At 38.4% G+C, this 26,591-nt stretch overlaps 1 protein-coding gene across 1 annotated transcript; it reads left to right on the top strand.

Annotated features, from left to right (window-relative positions):
• The first annotated feature begins 5,849 nt into the window (after positions 1 to 5,849).
• efcab7 (EF-hand calcium binding domain 7) lies at positions 5,850 to 24,374 on the top strand. Its single transcript, XM_041791563.1, has 13 exons — positions 5,850 to 6,144; positions 6,580 to 6,791; positions 7,616 to 7,702; positions 8,017 to 8,236; positions 12,886 to 13,007; positions 16,697 to 16,838; positions 19,439 to 19,548; positions 19,674 to 19,837; positions 21,061 to 21,194; positions 21,283 to 21,431; positions 22,040 to 22,249; positions 22,908 to 23,015; positions 23,195 to 24,374. The coding sequence occupies exons 1-13, from the start codon at positions 6,018 to 6,020 to the stop codon at positions 23,273 to 23,275; spliced, it is 1,866 nt and encodes a 621-aa protein (XP_041647497.1). The 5' UTR covers positions 5,850 to 6,017; the 3' UTR covers positions 23,276 to 24,374.
• The last annotated feature ends 2,217 nt before the right edge of the window (positions 24,375 to 26,591 follow it).

Raw genomic sequence — 26,591 nt, 5'->3', positions numbered from 1 at the left:
TCACTAAATGTCTGCCTTGACTAAGGAAATGGTTCTTGTCTTAAGTGACTCTTATACAACTATTTTTAGTGCTATGTAAATCACTGATAATTTGGCCCGTGATGGATCTCAGTCATTCTACGTCTCCTGTCGTTAAATTCTGATATGTCATTATGACCATCAGGAAAGTGTGGCGTTTGAAATATAGCAACTCATAAAAACGGAGTTCTCTGTAACAGCTTAACTCTGCGTGTGCTCTACTTTGGCTCTTTATGTATTTATGGAGAAAAATAAATTTGCAGCCTTCACTGTAAATCATTTATAAGAATAGTCATCTAAAACATGGGGAGTGCAGAAGCTTGGACTGAAGTATGGTACTGACTTTCTAACTGTCTGTGGGTGTTGACTCCTTGGTCTTCAGGTCAACAAAATATCTCATTAGAGCTTCAGCAAGAATCTTCATGGTCAGTTATGCTGATTATTTAAAGATAAATTGACAAAAACTCAGTGCAATTGCTCAGATTCCAAGTGGAGTCATGAATATGCTCTTTTCAGGGAGGTACAAGATTAGATTTTTGTCAATATTCAGAAATTTATTTTAACCTAAACCAATACTGAGAGCAGTTGGCAGAAAGACAGATGCACTCTTGAGTTATATCCTGGAGTTGTAGTGTTTTTCACAATTAAGTTGACAACATATGTTGAAACTTATGAAAGCAAGATGGATGGTCCAGGACACATTTGAGAGAAAGAATGGGAAACTTCCATCAAGAAAACCCCCAAAAAGGTGAAGAGAAGACCTCAGTTTCAACTACAACTCCTGGCTAGCTTAAAAGCTAACAACAACTGCCAGTAACTGCAACAGAACACTGCCTGATCAACAGAAGACTACTGAGTGCTACCTGTTGAGATAGCATGGGGCAGCACGTACAAACACAGCAGCGTGTCGCTCCATCACTAGCAGCAAAACAAAGCCCTACACTTACACCAGAACTGACAGCGTGCCCACGGAGTTTACATCTTTCCCGACGGAGACTCGGCGACTGAAAGAAGAAGGACGCGGAGCAGCATGACACCTACAGCCAGTGGGGAGGAGGAAGAGACATTATTGTGCAACACGGAGGCGGGGCAAACAAGCCGGGCTGCAGGTCAGGCTAAGAGCAGCCCCACACAAACCCGATGTACCAAGCTTCTTTCTCCCGGGTGCTCGCTCCCTCGCCAGTGAGATGGACAACGTGAGGCTGCAGATTTCTAACCACCACTTGGACGACTGTGCTTGCTGCTACAGAGGAGACTGCCAAACATAATTTCATTGTGTTTTTAAAAATGCAATGACAATAAACGCCTATCTATCTACTGATGCTGATGTACTTAAGCTGTTCAGATCAAAAACGTCACTTCCTAAAAAACTTGAGTTTAAGGATTGAGGATGTAAAAAAAACAAACTTCTAATTTCCACATATGGCCGATATTTACAGCTGGTTTATTATTAGTAAATATGAACAGAAAGTTTACATTTCATATTCACTGATACCACTATTTTTCTGATGATGTCATGAATTCCTAGCTTCAACCATCAGTCAGAATATCAGAATAGTTTTCTTCACTTTTAAAAAGACAAAGGTTGCTGTATAATTCCCTCTTTTACCTTTCTGTTTTCCCCTTTGTGACCATATTTGATTTCTTTCTGCTCTGATGTACAAGCACAATTGTAAAAATTCAAAATGAATCTTCAATATACAAGTGAAATGTATGTGCCAAGAAAAGATACTTGGTAAAAAACAGAACAGATTGCACTAAAACCTTAAAATTAAGATGCTGGAACAGCAGATTTTGGATATTTTCTTCTAATATAGTCAAAGCATCAAAGATGTGTTTAAGAGTTATCGACAAGGAGGCAGTGTTATGTTCTACATGGGTATTAAATGCCTGAGAAATACATTCATCATGGCTGCCAAAAATCAGAATTTTAAACTGCAATCAACCTCAGAAGTTCTGCCGATAATTGTGACAGATTTTCCACTTTTTTACATTATAAAATTCCCCATTTAAACTTTTTAACGTCTTTGTTTTTGTTACAATCTTTATTTTTACACTGTTATCCACTTCCTGGTTGGATACAGACCGGCTTTTATTTTAAAAGCAAACAAGAAATTTCGGGGAGATCAAAGTTTATAACATGAACTCAACAGAAAAAGGAACTTGTTACAGAATGACAAGAAAAATGAAGGAAAAGTAAAAAGACATACGTTTGATGTCACAAGGTGCAGATGACTTTTGAGTTGTCCACTGAGGTGACTGTCAGTTTTTTAACTTGTGCTGTGTGTCGGACCCCAGGAAAAATGGCCAATGCTTTTGCGAGTGCTTATGGGGATCCTAAAAAGGAAAGGGAAATAAAGTGAAATAGGACATTCAGGAGCAGTGGTGGACTTATTTCACATCACTGTGGCTGCAGGGAGATGACGCAATGGCTTTACCAAAGTGTACTCAAAAGGACAATAAAGCATGTGATATGAAAAAATGTCATGCACTAATTATGGACCTGCATCACATCAGGATTAATACATTCATGCTGACAGCCCTAAAACATATCACAAAGAAAAGAGCTCAGCAAAATTTCCCAGAGCCCAAAGGTGATACTCTCGAGGTGCTTCATTGGTCAAACCTGCTCTCTAAACCCGGAAAATTCTTACTTTACTTCTTGAAATGATAAAGAAAAGCAGCAAATCTTAATTTCCAAGATGTTCCACCCAAAAACTCCTTCCATCCCAGAAAAATGTCACTGTTTTTCACAAATGGTCAGATAACCTTGGCCTTTGATATCTAAATCAAATAAGGCCATCCTTCAGTCTGTATGGACATTTGTGCAAAGTTTGAAGAAAATCCCTTTCAGTATTATTGAGATATCACATTCACGTGAATAGCCTAAGAGTCCAGACCAGCCCTGAATATAATTGGTTCAGAGGTATAAAAACAGTCCTAAAATATCTCCTCAATATTTACAGACAGTTAATAGCTGATGTTTCCATAAACAGAGCTTGTGGTTTGGGGTGATTCATCTAGCAGATGGTTATTCAGTTCTGCTGAGACCTTAAAAGTCAAAGTTCATTAGAGGACATCCATATTCAAACTGTCAGCTCACTCTTTTTTAACATTTCATCTTAAGCAGTTTAAGTTCACAGAAACAATTATGGCTTTTTAAGAAATTCCCTGCCTAACGGCCACACGTGTACTAGTAAAAGAGTGGAGCTTTTGGTATCAAAAGAGTCAGTCATTCTCTGCTCAGATAATCAACTACTTGTCAACAGGAACTGCTGACATTTTAGTCACTAGCTCATTTCTTTAACCTTTCAGGCACAGACAAGCTAATTGAGAAAACAAAACACATTTACACATGTTGAAAGTAAGATGTGTTTTTTTTGTACAACTGTTTTTTTTTTTTTTTTTTTTTTTACCTGTGTGAACGCAGTTTACCTGTCATGTTTGTTTAGTTTGAGTCCTGCCTTTGAGTGTTTATAACTTGCATATGTTTGGAGGTTTGTTATGTTTTTCACACCTGAAAAAGAGCATGTCACCCAAAGGTGCTTAATTTTGCAAGTCACTGTATTATTCTGGCAAAATATTACTATGTAGAAAACGACAATATAAAAATGACACACATGGTGTTTTTTTAGATGTACAGGACTTCTTTATCCTGTTACAAAACAGGAAAGGCGACAGATGGCTGTTACAAAATAATAATAACTTTCAAATTGACTTAAATCGTCCATATTCAGTACATTCAGAAAGTATTCAGTATTATGCTGCAAGATGTCTGGAGGTCAGTCAGAGTGACCATCCAGTTCTTGATCACCTCTCTTACTAAGGCCCTTCTCCCCTGATTGCTCAGTTTGGCCTGGCGACCAGCTCTTCGAAGAGTCCTGGTTGTGCAAAACTTCCTCCATTTGAGAATTATGGAGGCCACTGTGCTCCTGGGGACCTTCAGTGCAACAGACATTTTTTGTAGGCTTCCCCAGATCTGTGCCTTGCAACAGTCCTGTCCCTGAGGTCTACAGGCAGTTCCTTTGACCTCATGGTTTGGGGTTTCCCTCTGTTATGCATTGTCAGCTGAGGCCTTCTATAGAGAGATGTGCGCCTTCCACATAATGTCCAATAAATTTATTTCACCACAGATGGACTCAAATTAAGGTGTAGCAAAGATCAAGAGAGATGGGAGGCACCTGAGCTAAATTTCAAGTGTAGCTGTAAAGGGTCTGAATCTTTTTTTTGTTTTGTTTTTTTTTTTTTTGTTTTTTTTTACTAAGGCATCTGGCTGCAACATAAGGAGATTGAAATAAAGTGAAGGGTGTTTGAATACTTTCCAAATACACTGTGTATTTATATTTAATCATATTGAGAGTTGTTACATCTCTATAAAACCAATATAACTGTCAACAAATTTTGAATATATTTCTTTCTCTCCTCTATAGCCAAAAAATAACTACAGTGAAATGACAATGCAAAAAGGTGAATGGCAACTCGTGCGCCTGCATTAACATGTGGATTAAAATATATATATTTTAACATAACACCGCTGAAATATTATTGGGGTAACTTCCAATGCATTTTCTAGTTCATATTTAAAGTGAGGTAGGCATGGATAGCAGCAGTATTTCCTTGGTTGTATTGAAATGACAAACAACTCTAAAAAATAGAATAAAGGCAACAATAATCACACTTACGGCAGCATCCACCACAAATGCTAATTCTGAAAAGACAGACTTGCTAAACAAGCTCGCCCAAACCAAACTGGATAATATTCTAACATTTAAATTAGATAAATGGCTGTTAAACCTAACTATATCTGAACCAAATAGGGTTAAAGTCTTATTAGTAAGGACACACTTAGTCAGTGAGGAATAGAAAATGTTATGTGAACAATACTCAGAATGTAAATGGTGTTATGGTGTTTCATAGACATTATATAAATATACCTACAGTGCTTAACAAATTTATTAGACCACCTGTCTCAGAGACCATCCAGCATCATGAAGTGCTTCAATGCGGACTCTTTCATTTTCAGTGAGCTCTCCACATTTTACCATTTTGAACTGGAATGAGGAATTTCAAACTGAATTCACCTTTTTATGCCCAAATTTAAGCCGGCTTACTGGGCTTCTCTGAGAAGTCAGAAATGAATCAAGCATAACATTCAACCACTAAAACTCATTTTAATTAATTTTAATTTAAATTTTAATAATTTGACATATTAATCAAGAAATAATAATGTGCTTTGCTAGTTTTTCAGTTTTTTTGTAAACCAGTAAATTAGAAAATTAATGGATAACAATAATTATTATATTTTACCATTAAAAGCTCTTTAACCCCATTTGGGTTAAAGAGCTTTTACATATTGGTGTATTAACCATTGCAAAAACATAAAAATGATTTTGGTTTTACCATTTTTTACCAATGCTGTTGATTAACGGCAGTTGTGGCATAAACCTTACTTTGGGTGGTGGTCTAATAAAATTGTTAGGCACTGTATATTATGTCCATGTGGTGTTTAGCATCATAAATGTGTTTGTCAAAATTTAAATACCGGCGCCCGTGCTACACTCATACGGTTCGTGTAAAACCTCGTTTAGCCAACTTAAAGTTCCGGGGGTCTCCTACGCACACGAACGACTAAAATACCGCTTGTAGACAGCTTTCAACAAGAAATAAACTTTTGTGAAATTTTACATAAATTTGGGCTTTTTTATTACGCACAATCTTGACTAATGGTATTTTACGAGCTTTCAAAGGTACCAACATGGATAACGGTTGTTTCTTCCGTGTCGGTTTTGGAGAACACCGAAGAATTTTGTTTACCTAGCAACAAGCAGCAGTGGCAACGGGGTGTGACAAGCAATGTAGAAGACGATAATGCGTTGTTTGTGTAATTTTACAACAATGAACTTCGAGTAAACTCTATTCAGCACGCGCTGGCAGTGGTATTTGCTTTAAGCCCGGAACGTTTAAGCTAACGGTATCATTTTGTCTTTTCTTCCACAAAGATGTCTTTTCAAGATTTATCTCTTCCGTCTGATGATGAGGCTTTCTACGTTCAGTGCAGAGCTGCATACCTGGCTGTGTTCAGGTCTAGTTTGGCTAATATCGCTTCGAAACAGCAGTTATGTCGCGGTAAGCTAGCACTACACTCAAATAGTCATCATCAACTCTTGTATTTACAGTATGTACCATTTAAATAAACTGTGAGTCATTGGCTGTTTTTGTTGTGGTATTATATTTTCAGCTTAGTTTAAAAACAACTTGTACGCTGTTTATACACGGCTCATTCCAAAATGGCCAGTGATTCAAATGTGATAGAAATTGTGCAAAAAAACACTACATGCTTTTTTTCATTCTTTTGTCCTGTTAAGTTGCTTTAGCTGGGAGTAGAGGGGAGAAGTGTGTGTAGATGGGGTTAACTTTTGTTTCAAGTTGTTCAAAATGTGCCAAAATAAATGTATTATCCGAGAGTACACCTGAAATGTTAATGGTAAGTCAAATAAGCTTGTAGGACAGGATAGCAAATTTCATTGTGTCCATTAAATGCTCTTTCCTGTTTATCTTCAGCTCTCCAACAAGCCGGTAGAAATCCATCCCATGCCACTCTCAGCAAATACTGGACCCCGAGGACATCCAAGCTCAACTTTGATGACTTCTGTGAGATTCTCAAATGTGAAAGGAAAACAGAGGAAACTGAGTTGGTGAGAGCCTTCAAGAGGATGGACGTGAATGGGGATGGCTTCATCTCACACAGTGAACTGGAAAAGGCCCTCACCACTGTGAGTCTCTTGAGGCATCTTTTCTTAGACATGTCTGCAAAATATTATGTGCTTTTTTAATTTTGTGACAAATGCTTGATTTTGAAAAGATTCCTTACAAACAGCTGTTTGAGCCACTTCAGCAACAGGAAGTGCACAGTTACAGAAGAGGTTTATTGGCTAATTGATGCTTTATGGTTGAATACAAGCATCTGCTTTGAACAAACATTTCTGCCGGTATAATATTCAAATTTTCAATTGTAAGACAATCACACTCCAGTCTCTCCTACGCTGTAAGAAAGCAGTGGAAGTAACTTCAACTGATGGCTAATTGACGAACTTTTAACGCCTGTTGCTTGGCATTTTTGCCTTCACTCTCTTGGTTTTCTGCACCAGAAGTAGGGCTGAAAGATTTGGGAAGTTAATTGAATTACATTTTTTTCCCCATATTGTGATTTCAATTTAAAATGCAAAAATGATAAGAACTGTTGCATTTAAAGAAATTATTGTTTCATGTCGCTTTGGATTTTAAGACAAACATATACAAAATAGAAAGCAAGATTTTTTGTAAAAATGTTTGTTTTTTAGATTTATTTTTGGGCTTTTCATGGCTATATTTGGAGAGAGGAGAGCAGTTGACAGATTCGGAAATGAGGATGAGAGAATGGAGGGAACACTTTTTAAGACAACAGACCCTGATATTCCAACACATTAGATTACTGTAAATTGGATCATACTTCCAGGCTGAATGGAGTAAAATTTTTTTGCTAAGGTTATAAATCAGCTGAGAAGTAGAATATTCTCTCTTTGGTGTATTTACCACAAAATACTATGGAATCTTCCAGAGAGGAGAGAAAATGACCCCTGAAGAGGTGAATGCTATTTTCTCTTTGGCCGACATCAATAGAGACGGCAAATTGGACTATGCAGAAGTAAGTATTTTGATGGTTAAATCATTACTTTTAAGTATCATATTGATTAGCTTAACATCAGAAAAAGGTTGCTCTCCTAAGATTACCAGCAACAACCACTGGGATTGTTTCCACTAGATGTATATAATAAGGATTGTGAAGTGTTAAAAGGCTTCACAGTAAAGGACGAATAGCCTGTTCTTGTGTCTTAGTCATCTAAACTCTTTAAGTTGAAAACACATTTAACACAAAGGAATGAAAAGTAAAAGTGGCAGTTGTTTTCAGTGTCATCCTCATGCGTCATCCTCTTACCACTGGTCTCCTGTTGCTGTCAGTTTTGCAGATTGTTTATATCTACAGTAGAGCAGTGTCAGACAGCGGCTTTGGAGAGGCTTGAGTCCAATGCCAAGCTGAAGAGACAGAACTTTGGCAGTCAGTCATACAGCCCTCCAAAGAGCTCTGTGTCATCATCAGCACCATCAGCAGCAGTGGCAGCGACTCTCCCTCAACCACCGGAAACCCCCAGAGCAGACTCAGACACAGCACTCAAGAAAGGTACAACATGTGATGTGACATCCCAGAACGTTGGAAAGAAGGTTTTTATATACATTTTATTTACACCTACATCAATGCTAGTTAAGTTAAGTATTTGGAAAAAAAAACACAAAATGGTTGTGCCTTCTGAGAGAATAACTAACACTGGAGAAATCTCTTTAGTTAACCCCTTACTACTGGCCCCCACATGTAAACTGTGCAATGATGGGCAGCAATAAGCCAGCACTTTGTAAGGATTGTCAAGTTGGAACCTTCCTTTACTGGTGTTAATTTCAGTTAGTCACATGACGCCTCTGGGAGGGCTGAACAGTGACCTCAAGCGTCCCAGAGTACCCTTACCTTCATGCATGCTCTCACTGCCCATCATGCCAGTACACAGATTTTTTTTATCTTGCCTACTCTACTATAAGCCATCTCAGCCCAAACAGCATTGCCAACTTCAACAGACGCAAGCTCTGTACATGCATGCTCCTGGTAGTGGCAGTGCTGAAACTATCTGCCTTGGCCAGTGGCCCTTAATATCCACCACAAACAAGACAACTGGGGCAAATATTACACCTGAAAAATAACTGCAAAGAAAACACAAGAGGAAATAGAGAGTCGTATTAGGGTGCTAATTTAAGTTACAACTAGATTGTCTCTAAGCAGATTGATGGCTAGCTGTTACCTGCATTTAATTGACAACCAGCACTTGGCACTTGGCACTTCACTGCGTCAACCTTGGTCTGATACCCCATATATCTCTCAATTTTTGCTTTGAAAACTATTCTCCATACCATCTAAAATGCCTTGACCTGAAGAAATTAATTGAGATAAACATCAGAGAATATTTTAATCTGAGAAATCTGAATCACATGTGCACAAATTTGTTTGGATCATCATTTGCAAGTTTTCTTTGTGACTACATACTGAGACCATTACAGGGTAAACTTGATTTTTCCAAGGAAATGCCAAAGTTGCATTCATGTGATGTCTGATTTAGAGGGAAACTTAGTGGTTGGGGAAATTTTATATGAACAAACTCTTAAGTCAGAGCTTCAACAGGGAAAGTGTGCAGAAAATCCATTGAATGACCCACCAGGTTGACATCAAGTTACACAGATAGATAGATAAATAGATAGATAGATAGATAGATAGATAGATAGATAGATAGATAGATAGATTATATTGCCAAAAGTATTCACTCATGCATCCAGCACCTGATTTCAGGTGTTCCAGTCACTTCCATGGCCACAGGTGTATAAAATCAAGCACCTAGGCATGCAGACTGTTTCTACAAACACTTGTGAAAGAATGGGTCGCTCTCAGGAGCTCAGTGAATTCCAGCGTGGTACTGTGATAGGATGCCACCCATGCAACAAGTCCAGTTGTGAAATTCCTCGCTCCTAAATATTCCATAGTCAATAGTCAGTGGTATTATAACAAAGTAGAAGCGATTGGGAACAACAGCAACTCAGCCACCAAGTGGTAGGCCATGTAAAATGACGGAGCAGGGTCAGCGGATGCTGAGGCGCATAGTGTGCAGAGGTCGGCAACTTTCTGCAGGGTCGATCGCTATAGACCTCCAAACTTCATGTGGCCTTCAGATTAGCTCAAGAACAGTGTGGGGAAAGCTTCATGGAATGGGTTTCCATGGCCAAGCAGCTGCATCCAAGCCATACATGCAAGTGCAATGCAAAACGTGGTGTAAAGCACGCCGCCACTGGACTTTAGAGCAGTGGAGACGCGTTCTCTGGAGTGACGAATCGCGCTTCTCCATCTTGCAATCTAATGGACGAGTCTGGGTTTGGCAGTGGCCAGGAGAACGGTACTTGTCTGACTGCATTGTGTCAAGTGTAAGGTTTGGTGGAGGGGGGATTATGGTGTGGGGTTGTTTATCAGGAACTGGGCTTGGCCCCTTAGTTCTAGTGAAAGAAACTCTGAATGCTTCAGCATACCAAGAGATTTTGGACAATTTGATGCCCAACTTTGTGGGAACAGTTTGGGGATGGCCCCATCCTGTTCCAACATGACTGTGCACCAGTGCACAAAGCAAGGTCCATAAAGACATGGATGAGAGAGTTTGGTGCTGATGAACTTGACTGGCCTGCCCAGAGTCCTGACCTCAACCCAATAGAACACGTTTGGGATGAATTAGAGCAGAGACAGAGAGCCAGGCCTTCTCGTCCAACTTCAGTGTGTGACCTCACAAATGCGCAACTGGAAGAATGGTCAAAAATTCCCATAAACACACTCCTAAACCTTGTGGAAAGCCTTCCCAGAAGAGTTGAAGCTGTTATAGCTGCAAGGGTGGGCCGACATCATATTAAACCCTATGGAGAATGGGATGTCACATAAGTTCATATGCAAGTCAAAGCAGGTGATCGAATACTTTTGGCAATATAGTGTACTTAATGGATTCCGAAGGAAATTTGTAATGTTAGTTGGATTGTAGTTGTTATTGCTATTTCTTGTATATGTGCTTAAATGGAATCTGTAACATAGTGTTAGTTTGCAGCTGACATTGGCTGTCTTGGTAGACAAACTCAGATCATTAAGAAAAAATATTTCTTAGCTCTTACCTGGATAACAAAATAGCAATATTTAATGGTTTCAGGCAAAATATTTTAATGCAACAAGTCTGGTTCATAAATACATCTAAAACTGTTAACAATATGTCTTAATCCTCTAAAATACAGTAAGTCTGTTTGGAAGCATCTGTGGTTTACACATAAATGGAGCTCTGGCGCTGACATAGTTTGAATAAAGACTTTCTGTGTGAGGAAGAAGGATCATCAGGAGAGCATGTTAATGCACCGTCACATCTTCCTGGTCTGTGCCTCCAGAACATAATTTCAATTTGTACGGCACAAGTACAAGCCCAAAGAAGCAGCCAGTGGCTCACCTCACACTGAAGTTTATAGTTTCACACTTTTACACACGGCTTGCTGCAGTACGCCTCACCGATTAGTTATGATGAATAAATAATAGCCCTGTTATTGATCAATTTTTCACTCCCCTTGTGACAAATCGCCTCATTAAGACAGGCCATATATCATAATAGCCAAACAACTAGGGCAGACTGTTTTGAGGGAGGGGCCTGTAAATCGTTGTGATTTGGCTAATCATTTCTGCCATTAGGAGATTGACAAAAGCTTCATCTAGGCTAGTTAAAAATGCAGCTTTCCAACCATTGCTATGGAGTTGGAAGTCCTGCCAAAACCTACACTTTTATAGCTTAAAAAAAAGAGGATTTCCGTACCAGTCTATCTTCACCTGTCCATAACAAAACATTAATCCATACAAGTATCTTTCAGTTAAATGTACCATCATCAGCCTGTTCAAAATGCAGGTAGAATTCTGAGTTTTCCCTTTAAAATCAAGACAAAGAAAAAGAATATCCTGGATGAGCAAGGAAGGGACAGGCTCACGGTGAGTAGATAGATGGGGTTGATTTAAGTGGTCAGTCCATGTTCATGTTATTGATCCAGAGGATTCCACCACTTCTCACTGGGGAGATGATGAGGGATTAGACGGTGGTCGAGAGGAGGGCCCAGTCCACCACCACAAACAAATGAGCTCCCACACAGTTGTCAGGATTTTCACATTACTGTGCCTCTCCCACCTATGGATTTATAAACACTACACTTTAGCAAAGCTATGACACAGGATGCAGTGTGATCATATGTGGTGAATGGGTCATTCTTGGAGTTCAAAAACATTTTTGACTTCTCATTTAATCCTGCATTTGTTGGTGTGAGCTGTTTCTTCACTAAAAATAACTTATGACTGTAAGGGGTATGAGCAAATTTCGCTAACTCTCGAATGATTGCTGATTTACCGATTTATTATGTTTGAAGTGTTGCTTGTCAAATATGTATTGCCAAATGGTGAGACAAACTGATGAATTGTCATAGTTTCTAGAAGATAATTGCTCCATTTTGCTCAATTTGTGCAGTTTTTCAGCACTAGGAAACCACTAGTGTCAAAACAAAATGTCCTTTAAAGTCTCCCTCAAGCTTTTTAGTCTAGTTTTCAGTGCTTCTTTGGCCACACAGCAGCCCCACCTCTGTCATCCAGATCAAAATACTTCTATATAGACTAGAGCCCTCTTAAAAAATGTTGTTTTCAGCTGTCATGTTGAAAATGTGATGGTTACCGTATTTATTCTCCACTATGGTAATTTGCCTGGAAGTCTCCAACAATTCTTGAAAATGTTGATTTCATGGGCTTGGAAACAATCAGAAGCCCTCATTAGCGAATTGACATTTTCTGCCTTCAATTAGTGTTCAAGAAAAAAAAGTTGTGCCAGAGATAATTGATCTGAGAGGGCACTTTTATGTCATTTGTGATTTAAAATACCCCTGTAATTCATTAAAAATGGCTAAATCTAAGATCACATTTCCCTAAAACCCAAATACAAAGTCATCTTGTCTGCGTGAACTTTGGGACAAACTTCTGATAAGACTGATTACTGTGTCAATGATGTTGTGCGCCTCATCTCTCTTTTCACAGCGTGTTTACTGTTTGGAGAGGGGAGGGTTGAACTTCATCTGTCAGAGCTTTCCTTTGTTGTAGAAATGTTATGACTTGATTTATTACTAATCGTTTTGGATGTTTTGTGTGTGAGTATGGCTTTATTCATTTGTATTTCAATTTTTGTATTTTAGACAGTCGATCATCGTCTCGTCCTTCTTCGGCTCGCAGCAGACGGTCTTCCTTGTCGAATCTGACCACCGTGACAACCAGCAGCACTAAGACCAGCAAAGTACAAGAGCCCTTAGGCTCACAGGTAATTTTATGTGAAGTCATGCTGACCTCAGAGCTCAATAAATTACACTTTAGAGCAGCAAATTTCCCAATTACTGTACAAAAACTTAAGTAATCTTTTATACGAAACAGTATTTCATCATCAGTCTTAATTCCAAAGTTATTCACTCTACAGGAGACACGTGAAAACAGTAAATCCTTACATATGGAAGCAGAAAAATGTTTGGTATTTCCTCTTGAGCGAACAAAGTTTAAATATTTTATAGTCTCAATAAATTGATCAAATAATGATTAAACAATGTAAAGTTCCTCTAAGGAGTTTTAGCTGTTTTTGAAATGGATTGAAATATTGATCCTTCTGTGTGGCCCATGAAAGCAAGCTAAGACCACAACCAACAATGACATTGATAGATCCTTGGATTCTTTAGTGTCTAAAGTTAAGGGGGGTATGGGGTATTCTTTGACATGAATAATTGCCCACAGTTTTTTCTTTCTTTAAATTTTTCTTAAAGAAACAGAATGAGATTTTACGATTTGAAAAAAAAATTACATTATCAAGATGAAGGAGCTAAATTCAAGTTTTCTTTAAACGCCTTTAATTGTAATGTTTCGTACATACCTTTGGTGTTTCTGTGAAGCTGCAGCCATGGTTGAAATGAGGTGAAAATAACTGTCGACAGGTGTGTGATCCTGGTAGAGCATATAGTTTTTGACTACTACAGTGTGAAGGCTGGGTTGCTGCATTAAGTTCAGATATTGTAATGAATGAACTTTTTAAAATTTGCATCTGGTCTGATTACCAAGCATTTGTGGTATTCACTACAACTACAGTGAGTGTAGCAGCCACATCACTTCAGCGTTTTTAACTGCAGTAGCTCAGTATTAACCAAGGACAAAGTCTGCAAAGACAAAAGATGTACAGCTTTGCCTGTGGGGGCACCATAAAACAAACCAAAAGTCCCTCACAGTGGCTTTAAGTTTTAGGTGTTGATCTATAAAATATTGAAATATAGAGCCCATTTTCTTGTTTGCACACAGTGGTGATTGGTTTTATGGGCAGAAGAGTGGCAGTAGCAACAGCTTGCCCAAATTTACACCATAAAGTGATGGACCGTCCAAATGCCTTCTACAACTGCTTTAATTGTTTGGCAGCTCAAAGCAAGTTTTTTCCAGTGGCAAGCTAACCATTAGCAATGGGCTAAGTTTCCTTAGCCATACTCACTGTCAAGTCAGCAGGTCAATGATCACTCTGATGACGACTCAACAGTGCCAGAAAAATAGAAGTTTCTTTTCAAAATCACCTTAGCCCTGCTTAATGCAAAATCCTGCACTCAAATACTGTAAGAAAGCTTGCTGTGTTAAAGTACCTCACCTCATATGCCCTTTTGTAATAATCAATTTACTGTAGCTCATATACTGTAAGAAACCTCACTGTGGTAAAATACCTCACCTCACATGCACATTTGCACTGATTAATCTATTTATAGTAAATCAGATACTGTAAGAAAGCTCACTGTTAAAATGCTTCTCCTCATTTTCACTTTTGCAATAATAAATATATTTATTATAACTCAAATACTTTTAGGAAGCTCACTGTGGTAAAATACCTACAGTTCTTAATTTATCGTATCTCCCTCGTGTACATCTGCCCACATGCTTGCGTATTTTAAACTTCTGATCATGCTTATTCAGCATTCTTGCACCCTTTGCACATTGTAATCATACTATCACTGTGCATGGACATACTAGAAAAAAAAACTAACTAGAGCTTGTACGTGTTTAAATCTTAATTTTGTAGATGCAATTCCTTTTTACATAAGCTTACTTGGTCAATTAAGCTGATGCTGATTCTGATGTGGGACTCTGTCTCTCAGGTTTGGTTGTAATAGTTCGGATTCACTGTTCAGAACACGGCTGAGGTTGAGATTCTGCCTTTGATAAACAACACACTACTCTTGAATCTGAAAGAGTTTTACTTAAAAATTTTTGACATTTCTGCATGTGAGCTCACACAGTCAGTTACTCCATGCTTACAAGGCTCTCAATATGTCACTGTAACCAGTGTTTCTGATGGCCAAATTCAGCCCAGGGTGGATAGTTATAGCCTGTATCGATCCTATGCTCTTTGTTTTCACTCTTTTTGGCTTAACCTCGGCTGGTTTTCTTTACAGCAAGAAAATAAATAAATAAAACTTCAACCCTTTGCTCCATCTTTCGGGTCCTGAGTAGTGAGTTGAGATTGGAAAGGGCCAGAAATCATCGAAGTAGAGGAATGTGTGTCCAGAGATTACCTCTGAGGGGAAGTTCTCCCCGCCGTATTGGCTGCAGGCTGATAATTGTGAGGCGGCAGTCAGTGATGTAGTGTGAATTTGTGTGGATGTGTCATCAAGAATACAAACGTAACCTGTAAAGAATATTCCCAGGATTTATTTTTATGATTCGGGTAATTATAAAAGCTATCAGTCAAGGTAAAGGTCATGCTTTAAGTAGGTGTGTTGGTGTGGTTGTGATTGTGTTAGTCGCTGGTCTGGAGTCTCGCGACCCTCTGCATCGCTGTAAATCAGCCCTGTGGCCGGAGCAGATGACAGCAGCTGTATTAGTCTGCAGGCTGACCCTCTCTCAGTGGAGGCATTAATTCTGATGTCTTTAAGCTCAGGACCGGTGCCCATGGCAATTTCCCTCATTTAATATTGTCTGGACAAACCACTGAAGTGTTATGGTTTGATCTTTTATGCCTCTCACACAACCCAAGATAAATACTTTGAGAAAATGGCTTTTCTCTAAAGGAGTGACATGCTCCGTCTTTATGGGACTTTCTTTGTTTAACTTGGTGATTTATTTGTCCACTAAAAGGATATATAGCCTATTCCAGACCAGCCCGGCCCTCAGTGCCCTCTTACTGTGTGTCCACACCAACTGTGATTTCATTTAATGTGTCTCCAATGAGTGGAAGGAAAACTTCCTTGTTTTGATGTTCCTGTTCCATTTCAAATTATTACTTCATTTCAGTTTGGCTGCCAGACGGAGAAACAACAGGATTTTAAAATGGGAGAAATATTAGGATTCATAAATATCTCCAAAGTAGCCTCTTGATAGTTCTGAATGACCGCCAGCTCAAGATTGAAAAGGCTGTATTTATCAAAGTTAAATGGACTCCAATTTGCCACATCAGGTCTCAGGAGAGATCTACCTCACCAGAAACATTGTGTAGCACTTCTGCCCTCCTCTGGATCAGCACGAGTATTACAAGTGTTTACATACAGCGGAGCTCACATAAATAATTATGAATCTGCCCCCAGAAGGTTGGAGCGGTAATTATAACAATGACGGTTTCTGTTAATCAACTGAGCAACCTTCCTGTTATGATTGACTGCTTAATTCACTTTTTATGCCCAAAATTTCTTCTCCTGTCACAAGATCAATCCCCTCTTTAATTGGAACTGCAAATTAGTTTTGGTTTCTACTGAATGAATGAATGCATTTTGTTGTCAAGCAGCAAAACCATGTCTGTGTTAGGACATAAACAAAGATCAAACACAACAAATAATATGAAAAAACACATTCATTATAAAACTTCAAAGCACTTAAAATAGCAAATAAATGTTTCTATGTGTGATTTAATCTTGGAAAACATTATTTTTCTGCTTTATTAGCCACACCAGATGAATTTAGTAGAATTCAGTAAAACAGAAATGGGATTCTTTGTTGCAGGAGTGGCATCGAACTTTTGTGAGGGGCTGTTTCTTCCTGGAGGATGATGGGAGTATCAGCTCTCTGCAGTACCAGCTCCACATCCCCCAGACCACCACCGTCTGCCTGACCATGCAACCACTCATTCTCAGCAACAGACCTGGTAACAGCACTGTTTTATATAAACCATAATAATCATATTATGTTAAATAGGATTGTATTTTCCTTGCTCCTCTGATAGTGGAGGTCACAAATTATAGTCAGTAGCAGTAAAGTACTTAATGAGTTGTTACTATGAGGGTGGGCTAAGCAAGTTGACCCAGATGCCCCTCTGCCATGTGACTTTTTTCAACTTTTCCTGGAGGATCCTGTGGATTTCCCAGACCAGAGTAGATAACTCCTCTATTGAGTTCTGGATAAATCCCAGGGACTCTTTCCTTAGAAGAATGTGCCCAGACCTCTACAGAGAGGTGGCTGTAGGGCATCCTTATCAGATCCCCACACTCCTTGGCTCCTTTCAACGTGTCGGAGCAGTGGCTCAACTCCAAGCGCTCTCTGGATGTCTTCGCCCTGTGAACACTTCAGCCCAAAGTTTGGTTCATTTTGGTCAGTGTGAATTCAAAATGAACCACGCTCAGGGAGATGGGCTTTCTGGCATGATTCAAGTGGACTCCGGCTGGGTTCAGATGAGATGTGAATGCAACTGAGCCCTGATACAGGACAGAGAGTTATGTCAGCTATATGACATCATTGTAAAAGCATAACTTCTTTCCCCAGTGAGTTGCTTAACCTATTTTCATAATAAAAAGTGGAAATCATCCAAATCAAGTCAGCAAATGGTCTGTTATGACTCACCTTACAGATGACCTCAAGTTGTAGTCTGCAGGATGAATTGCAAAAGCAATAAACATCTTCTATCCCCTCAACAACCATTGTATCCACATAGTGCTTGCCCATTTAATACTGTAAGATGCATGCACATGTGTAAATATTAAGAGGGATTTTGCTAGCATCTCAAAAATTACTTTAAAAAAAACATCCTTGGTTGCAGAATGGACACCTTTGCCAGCATAAAACAAATAATCTTTGCTCAAGCCATGACCCAAGTGCTTGTCATGGTTGTTTCTTCATCTTTCTACTCCTTGGAGGGTTTGCAAAGCTAAACAACTGTGCATACCACACGTAGACCTGGGCACAGAATCGATTTTGCTAGTGTGATAGCAAGCCAGCGAGAGATAGGGTTGGAAGAGCAATCATGCCAAGGCACGGTTTGAAACAATCATGCCTAGTATGGAAGCACCTTAAGGATGAGCCCAGCCACCCTTTGGAGGAAACTCATTTCAGTCAGTCTTCTCATTTTTTTGTTTATTACCCAAAGTTCATACCCATATGTATGGGACTATTACAATTCATCAATTAAAAGTCACATTTTGCAATTTCTGTTGGGGCTTCCTCCTTTGCAGTTTTCTTTTCAATGCCGTAAATATGCAGACTTACAAAAATCTCTTTTTACATTATATATGTCTGTGATTTCCAGTATATAAATCACAAACAAAAAAGCATACCTCCCAGAGAACAGGCTTCCTATCAGCCTCTCCACTGTAATTGTGCAAAGCAAATCTGATTAGTTGAAAATCTTACAATTTTTTGTCCCTGCTTTATGCACAATAATTTATCACAAAACAATAAAGAAATTGTGCCATTTTGTTCAGAAAACTGTAGCATGCCTCTCGGTTGTGGAAAGTCAGAAAATAGATGGATGCTGAAACGTGGTCTTATCAGAGAAGACATCACCCTGTATCTAGTTTTTTTCTTTACTTAATGTGTGGTATATAAACCCACTTTATTAGGTAAACCTGTTCAGTTGCTCATTAACACAAATATCTACTCAGCCAGTACATGGCACCTTTGCACATTAAAAGTAACTTAAATCACCTTTCTTTCCTATTCTGGAGCTCAGTTTAAACTCCAGCAGTTCATATTGACAATGTCTACACGCCTTAATTCATTGTAATTGGCTGAATAGGTATTAGGGCTAATGAGCTCTTGAAGTATACCTAATGAAGTGGTCATTGAATGTATGTATCTGTGCATGGTATTTATGTAGTTAATATTTTGAGTTTTATTTTTGTAATCAAAGAAAAAAGGGTTAAAAGTAAACACAGTGAAGACAACCATTGTACATCTATTTTTCTAATCCGTTTATCCCAGTTTTGCAAAAAAATTTGCTGCCCCCAGATCTGGTTCTCTGCACACCTTTAGTATCAGTCACACAGTGTGTTTCCTGAAAGTCTTTTTTGGGGGGTTGGACTGTCATTTTACTAGTACTACTTTGCTGGAGGCTGCCTCTATCTTTATCTTTATAAGGCATTTGTTCTTCTCCATGAGCTGCAGTGTTGCCAAAATAAATTGTTGAGAAAGAGTAGTCAATCCTGTTAACATGTTTTTATTTGTATTTTTTTATGCCTCTGCCCAAGCAACAGCCAGGAGCTGGAGGCAGTTGTCCATCCCTATGGATGTCACTACATACATCTATCTGAGCCATTATTGTGAAGATAATATCCCAAAAATGCTTTGAGGGGTTATCTTTAAACTTTGCTCAAATGTCCACTCTGACTCATGAATGAACTGAAAAGATTTTGGAAGCCAGAGGTCAAGGTCAAGCATGTGGTGGTGTTCAGCATTTAACCACTAGGTGGCAGTTCTTGTGTTATAGTCTTTATGAAAATCTGACATCTTTTGTTATATTGTGCTGTTTAACAGACAAGCCTTCTCTTTGGATGGCAGTGGACACGGCTCTGTTTGTAACAACAGCTGGTGAAACTAAAGAGGATTCAACTTTAGTGTGTTTCACTGAGTCCAAAGACAAAGAGGTAGGTTTCAGCAAAGGGAGTGATGTACATATACCATGTATTTCTTTTTTTAGTGACAAATGGCTAAAAAGTTCCATTAATGCTTAGGCATGGACATTTTTGTTTTGCTTGCTTTTTTCCTACAGAAGTATACTTGGAGAGGAGAACTGAATGCTGGGACATACTACTTACTTCCCTTCACTACTGGCTGCAAACTGAAGAAAAGAACAGAAAAGAACCTCTCCAGTAAACCCACAGAGCTCATTTACAGAACTGATACTGGAGAACTGGACCTCACCAGGGAGCTCAGGTTTGTTTGTCTCCTTATAAGCGTGGGTGTGTGTGTGTGGGGTATGTGTGTGTGTGTGTGTGTGTTTTACTGACACACAAAACACGCCAAAACAGCAAATGTGTTGTGTGAAACGTTACCAGCTTTGGCTAATACCCTCACACAGAGAGTGTGCATTCATATATGTTATATTTCTGTCATCTGAGTTTCATTTATGAAAAAGATAGTCTTTTATGTGCCTTAAAGTCTCCCTGTGGACTTAGTCTTGAAATTTTGGCGGTTTTTGTACTCCATTAAAACCACATAAGTTGAGTGGATGAGTGGATACGTAAGTAAATTTAGAAGGACAGATGAATTGAGGCTGAATTTTCGTGGTGAGGCTGCATCCCGATTCTCTCACTAAGCCCCTCTACTTGGCTCTAGCTCGTAGTTTCAAGTTCTTCAGTTTCTTTGGCTGATTGAGGTTGAGTGGTTAACCAACCCTCCCAACAGTTCTATGAATTAAGTTTTATTTGTTTGGATAGAATAGAAGGATAATGTATATTATGCTTCCCAAACTGAGAAATGAAAAAGTGCCAGAAAACAGTCTAATGTCTTCATCAAAATCAGGGCCACTACTGAGTCCAGTGTACTCCAAAAATATCCATTTTTATATTACAAGGTCAGCCAGTGATCTCCATCCAGACAACTTTTTAATGATTTTCCATCCGATTTAAGGGATCTAAATGTCGGAACAATTTACCTACTCATATTAGAGACTGCACCAACTTCAATTAATTAAAAAAGAACAAAAACTTTTTTTTCTTAGACCAGTTAATCACAACATCTTTATTATATTCTGACATAACTTTTTAACTTTTTCTTTTTGTGTTTTCTCCTGTCAGCATATTGTTCTTGATATCTTGTTTTATCACTTTTTACGATTAATCATATCGTAATAATTTGTACCATTTTGATGTTCAGTTAAATGTTCATTATTTCACTTAGGAGGTCCACTAGACAAGCCCATACAGGTTTCTTTGGCTTCTCCTACACATTTCGTTAATTGTCTGACTTCAAAATTAACATGCTCTGCATGTATTGCATTTCTTGTTTTAGTCTGTATTTTTTTCCTTTTCTTTGTTCATATGTGCAATTGAATAAGTAAATACAACACAAATAGAGGCGTGATGAGAGGGTCAATTTGGGATTAGTGTTGTAAATTCAGTGTTACATCTTTATGTGTGGCTCCCTTTGTGCCACAGGGAGGCACTGTCTGACATCTTTGAAGTGATAGACATGGATGGAAATGGTTTGCTCAGTCTGGAGGAGTACAACCTCTTTGAGTTGAGGACCAGCGGAGAGCAATGTGACAAGGATGCCTGGGCGGTCTGCAAAGGTAATTATGGTGTTAATACAGGTGACAGCACATGATGCATTGACATAAATATGATATAAGGTTCTCATTAGTTGTTTTTGGTGTTCAGAAAACTTTGATATGAGAAAGAACCAGCTGACTCGGCAAGGCTTCATGGAGCTGAACCTGATGGAGGCCACAGAAAAAGATGGAGACCCTGCAGACCTCTGGGTCACTCTGGAAGCTATGGGTTTCAACCAAATGCTGGAGTTAGTAGAGGTACTTTCAAACTTGGGTTTAGTCTCACCTTCACTACTTGGGTACACAAATTTAAACAGTTTAAATACAACTTGGCATTATGCTATCTAAATGTGCATTTTTCTTGATTTATTTCATTAGCTAAAGTGCCAAATTGGAAAGAAGAACCTAGCCAATATTGGATTTATGGACAACATGCCTATTACGTGCATAATTGAGCCTGAATCAACATAACCTTTTTGGAAAGATTTTGCACCAATTTCACATCCCTTTATATCCACTAAGGTACTCATAAGGGTGCTTTGGGAAAATGCATAACTCTGTTAAGGAATATTTCACATGAATTTACTTTTTCAGGGTCTTTTGGTGTGGGTTGCCAAGCTTATGTACGTAAACAATGGTGTAGGACTGCACTCTGCTCAATAAACGAAGAAACTGTGCCCAAGTCGCTCTAATTATTGTTAATACAGCCTACTCTCATAGGAACACGTTTCTGTTCATATCTGCTGATCAATATTTTGGTTTGGCTCTTATTCATTTATGTATGAAAGCATTTATTGAGCGAGAGAGGCATTTAGCTATTAACCAAACTACGTAATATATGCTCTCTCTCTCTCCCTCTCTTTTAGGCGTGCCCGTTCCAGATAGAAATTCACTGTGAAGGCACTCAGCCCTCTATTCAGACAATCAATTTGGACTCAGGGCCCAAGCTCCTGAACCAGGCTCTCCAGAAGTCCATTACAGCCAGGACAGGAGCCAAAGCACTGAGGGGCCAAGATAACGTCTTCATCTACACATACAGAGGAGAGCACAGGATCTCCTCCCTCATAGCCAACAAGGTAAACAACAGATATCATGGAGCTGAAATAATAATCTGACTGTGCAGGGAGAGTTTATTTTAGAGTAAAAATATCCAGAATGTGAAGCACGGACAGAGCAAAGCAGTTGTGGTAAAGTTTGTGTTTCAGTGTGTTTGTAATTTAAATGCAGGCATCGTTTCAACTCTCATAGCAACAGGAGGAACTCAGCAAGTATGACTTGGTGAAACAAAGGACCTGCTTAATCAGAGGGAAATTTTACATTAGTGTGGATCTTCATGGGAGCACTAATTGATTTATTTATTCTTTTATTAATGAACATTGTTTCATTTACTTATTCTTAACACTTCAACTAAAAAGATATCAGTTGTTTCAGGGTCCAGGTGTAATATAGTACAGTTAACATATGTATTACCAGCACACATGCCGGGATTCTGAACAAAGCAACAGTTTGCTACATGAGGTCTATTTCTTTCTAATAGCAATGGTTATCTGTTTGCCCTTTTCAACTGAAAGCGCCGATGAATGTGACATATATTGTAAGGAAAAAAGGAAATGGCTCTATTGCAAGAGCATGAATTTGTGTATACATGAGCAGTTTGGTTGTTTAGCTGTTGTAGAAAACTTCTGCACAGTCTCAGAACATTAAAAGTGAATGTGGATACTCTTTGCATTGCAGAGCAACCAGAAAGTGACGGTCCATGTAAACAACGAGCAGAACAAGAACTGCTGCAGCAGCAGAGGCATGAGTGTGTTCGCTGTAGAGGTGCCAGCCAGGACTAAGATGGTACAAAGTTTCCTATTATAAATAACAAGCAGAGTGAAAATATTTATCCGGAAATTGGAAATGTTCAATTAAAGTAAAAAGTCCTGAAATTTGTACTGATAAAAACAGTACTTGACAATGAACACTTGAACACTCCACCACTGCTTTCGAATGCTAAAAAGGTGTCTCTTGTCTCCCAGGTGTGCCAGCATGTCCTGCCCATCAGTGACAAACAGGAATGGACCTACAGCTGTATGGAGACAGTACTACCTTGCACTTGAAGGTTTACTTCAATTGAGATTTTAAAGTTTGGATGAAAAAAAAAAAGTCTTAATAGAAATATATCATTATCCGTATGATCACTTCTGTTACTAGTGAAACCAAATGATTACCATGAGTGAGCTTTGCCTTGACAAATGGGGCTTATTATTTGTCCAGCCTCATGTATCATACACATTAAACTAAACCCCTTTGGATGCTTATGGGCGGTAGCTTGTTCAGGTACAACTAAACGAATGTTAGAGTATGATATATATCACTTTTAAATGTAGTGGCTACTTTTGTTATGTCCAGCATGTCCAAATCCTCCCATAAGATATGTTCTAAAAGTCATATTTTTAGCCCCTGATAACTGGGGCTATTCTTTGTAAATAGACAGTAGATTTTACAGCTGCCTTTGTGTATAATGCTGTGCCATGTTATGTCAATTAACAATTTTAACTTTATTAAAGCACCTTATTGTGAATTTCTGACTAGTTTATAGTCAGTTTTTGATATAGGTTTATGCCTCACAGTTATGGTTTTGAAACAGTCCTCCTTAAATAACATTAAAATTAAAGTTTTTTTTCCTTTTAACTCCTTTTCCATGTTAGAGAGTTCATGTGACTAAGGAGACCAGTTACATTCAAATGAAAAAAATATGCCCTGTTTTTCTGAGTTAGTTTTTTTAATTTTGAATTTTTCTGAGTTCTTCTGACTTTCTCAGAATTACATCATACACTTATATGGAAAATAAATTTCTGGTATAATTTTTGAGTACGTTTAACTTAGGAAAAACTTTAAGTATAGCACATAATCCCTATTCATGTGCTGATTTAAGTTCTATTTATATGTTTTACTGTTGTAATCAATTTATATATTTTTGGTTTACACATTTGAATGCAATCCTTCATTTTGCTATCCATCAACATCTTGTTCATACAGGAATAGTTAAAAACAATAAAAGCCTATGCTTGAAATGCAGTCTTGCTGTGGCTAGGATATGATGCTGCACTCACTCAGACAGGTTAAAAGTGTTCATTGTATTTTCTTGCAAAATCACCAGAAACAAAAACACACCAATTCTTGCCAAAAAGTCATGTCATAATAAATAAGTGTAATTTTTATTTAGTGTCCTGGTTGTTTTATATTGTCAGACCTTAGCAGAGCTCTTTCAGTGCAGTTCAAACAATTAATGTTTCTTTGACATGTAAATATTTTTTTTCTTAACCTAGTTTTAACTTTTATATCTTTTAACTGATGCCTTTTCCCCTGCTCTCTTTTTCTATAAGCATGTTTAAACCTTATGTTTTACCCTCTTTTCTGTACAAAAACCCATGCCACTGTACAGTCATTGGTCACTCTTCTCCATGCTGTTGATACAGTAAGTTCTCCTGAGGATTTGGGGCTGGCATTGAGGTGCATTCTCTTTGCATTGCACTCAGGTCTAAACTTTATTTGCCCTTGGCCTTTCCAGTCTAGTCCTGCTATTTATATCCTTCAGGCCATTATTTGCCCTTTGACTTTCTCTGCTGAAACAGTAGAGCCCACTCCGTAAAGGTCACATGGCATGTGAGATGTATTTAATGTCTTGAGCTCCTGCCCACTCTTCCTTTCCAGAAACAGAGGTTTAGTAACACCTTACTGCTCTGGACAAGATGGACTGATGGGATTGTGAGGCAGTTTGCATATCTACTTTGAGAGACAGTCATTCTACATCTCAAAAAATATGAAATATGTTTCAGTAAACTTGTTAAACATGTGTATCCTTTTCAGTGTTATTTAACTGTAAAACGGATAGTTTGCCATGACTTGTGGTTTATGATTTTTTTAGATGTTAACAATTGCAGAAATACATGATAAAGTTATTGATTTTATCAGAGAGAGTCAATGATTGTAAAAGTAAAATCAACCTATTAAATGACTAGTTAGAACTCTTGTAAAGTTACTATATTCAATGTTTATTTGACATATTTTTTTCTTTCAAGGCTTGTAACTTAAATGCATAACTCCTACAACTATATCCTCTCTGAAAACCACGCAAACACACCCCTCACTTTCCTAATAGTTGGAATAACGTTAAACTTTGTTCTGCTTAAGATGAACAAACACACTGTGATGCAACAAGCAAACAGCAGAGACCTGAAGTGGATGGTTTCACAACATTCACCTTGCAAAATTACACCCTTTTACTCAAATAAGGTTGCACTGCCACGTCTTTCTCACTAGGTGCTTTTCAGGTTTACTTTGTGTTACAAATTCTTGCTTTTTTAAAATTAAAATACAATGCATTAACTCCAGTCAGACTTTCTTGCTGGTGTAAACAATCCTCACAGTTATTGACCTGAGCCATGAGCCATGCATTGGACTTGACCTTGAGGGTACAAAGGTTTGTCTAGACCTGAATAAATGCAAAGCCTATTGTATCTTTCATCACTTTTGGCCTAATTTGTTTGCATTCTACCACTATTGCATCCAAAGAGGCCAGAGGCCAATTGAAATACTATGATGTAAGCAATGGTTTGTGTTTTATAAAGAACATTTAAATTGAAAATTATCGGTCCATTTTCTGCTCGGTGAAAGGGAAACCAGAGACTATATTAAACATGGGCACAGTCTCAGTGAAGTCACCCACTGGCTTTTGAAGGGGCATTTAAAGCAAAACAACAGAGGCAGGCTAGCAGTTTCCCCCTTGTAAATATGACACCTGGTGCTTTTGATTTTGTAGATAAACAGAGGTGTGATGCTTTCTATTGATGAGCCTTTGAAAGCAGTAGAGCAAATATGCATGCCTCCATATTGGCACAAATAAAAGCATAACATGGGAATTATGATTATGGATATTATTTACGGACCACTATCTCCACTTAATAAAACAAGCTTAAAAGTGATTTTGAGTAGGGAAAGTCAAAGAAACTCAAGAAAATTGACCTGTCTGACACTCCTGGTGCCTTGTCATTTCCCTCTTTCCTTATCCCTTGTCAATACCAATGCCAATTTTATAATGTAGTTTGACTGATAAATACAACTGATGTTACAGTTTAACTGGCATTAGATTAACTGGTGACACACTGAACCACATACTACTGTGCTGCTCACTTTCCAAGTTTAGGAATTATCAGTGTCTTCAGATACAAAGCCACTTGGAGAGATTTCATTGGGCCCAAAAGTGCTTTACAGAGATGAATATTAGATAAGAAGTTTTACATGCCTTTGCAGATGCTTGATTAAAACAAAAAGTAAATGGATTCATGCAATCTGGCTGACTTCCCCCAACAGGGTGGACCCCCTACTTGCCATTGGAGAGAATGTAGGTGTGAAAACTTAAGCAACTGATTA

Source organism: Cheilinus undulatus, linkage group 7 (assembly GCF_018320785.1).
Source record: "Cheilinus undulatus linkage group 7, ASM1832078v1, whole genome shotgun sequence".
Classification (NCBI taxonomy): Eukaryota; Metazoa; Chordata; class Actinopteri; order Labriformes; family Labridae; genus Cheilinus; species Cheilinus undulatus.
Note: the sequence above shows the minus strand (reverse complement) of the source record. Positions and strands in the feature narration are given on the sequence as shown.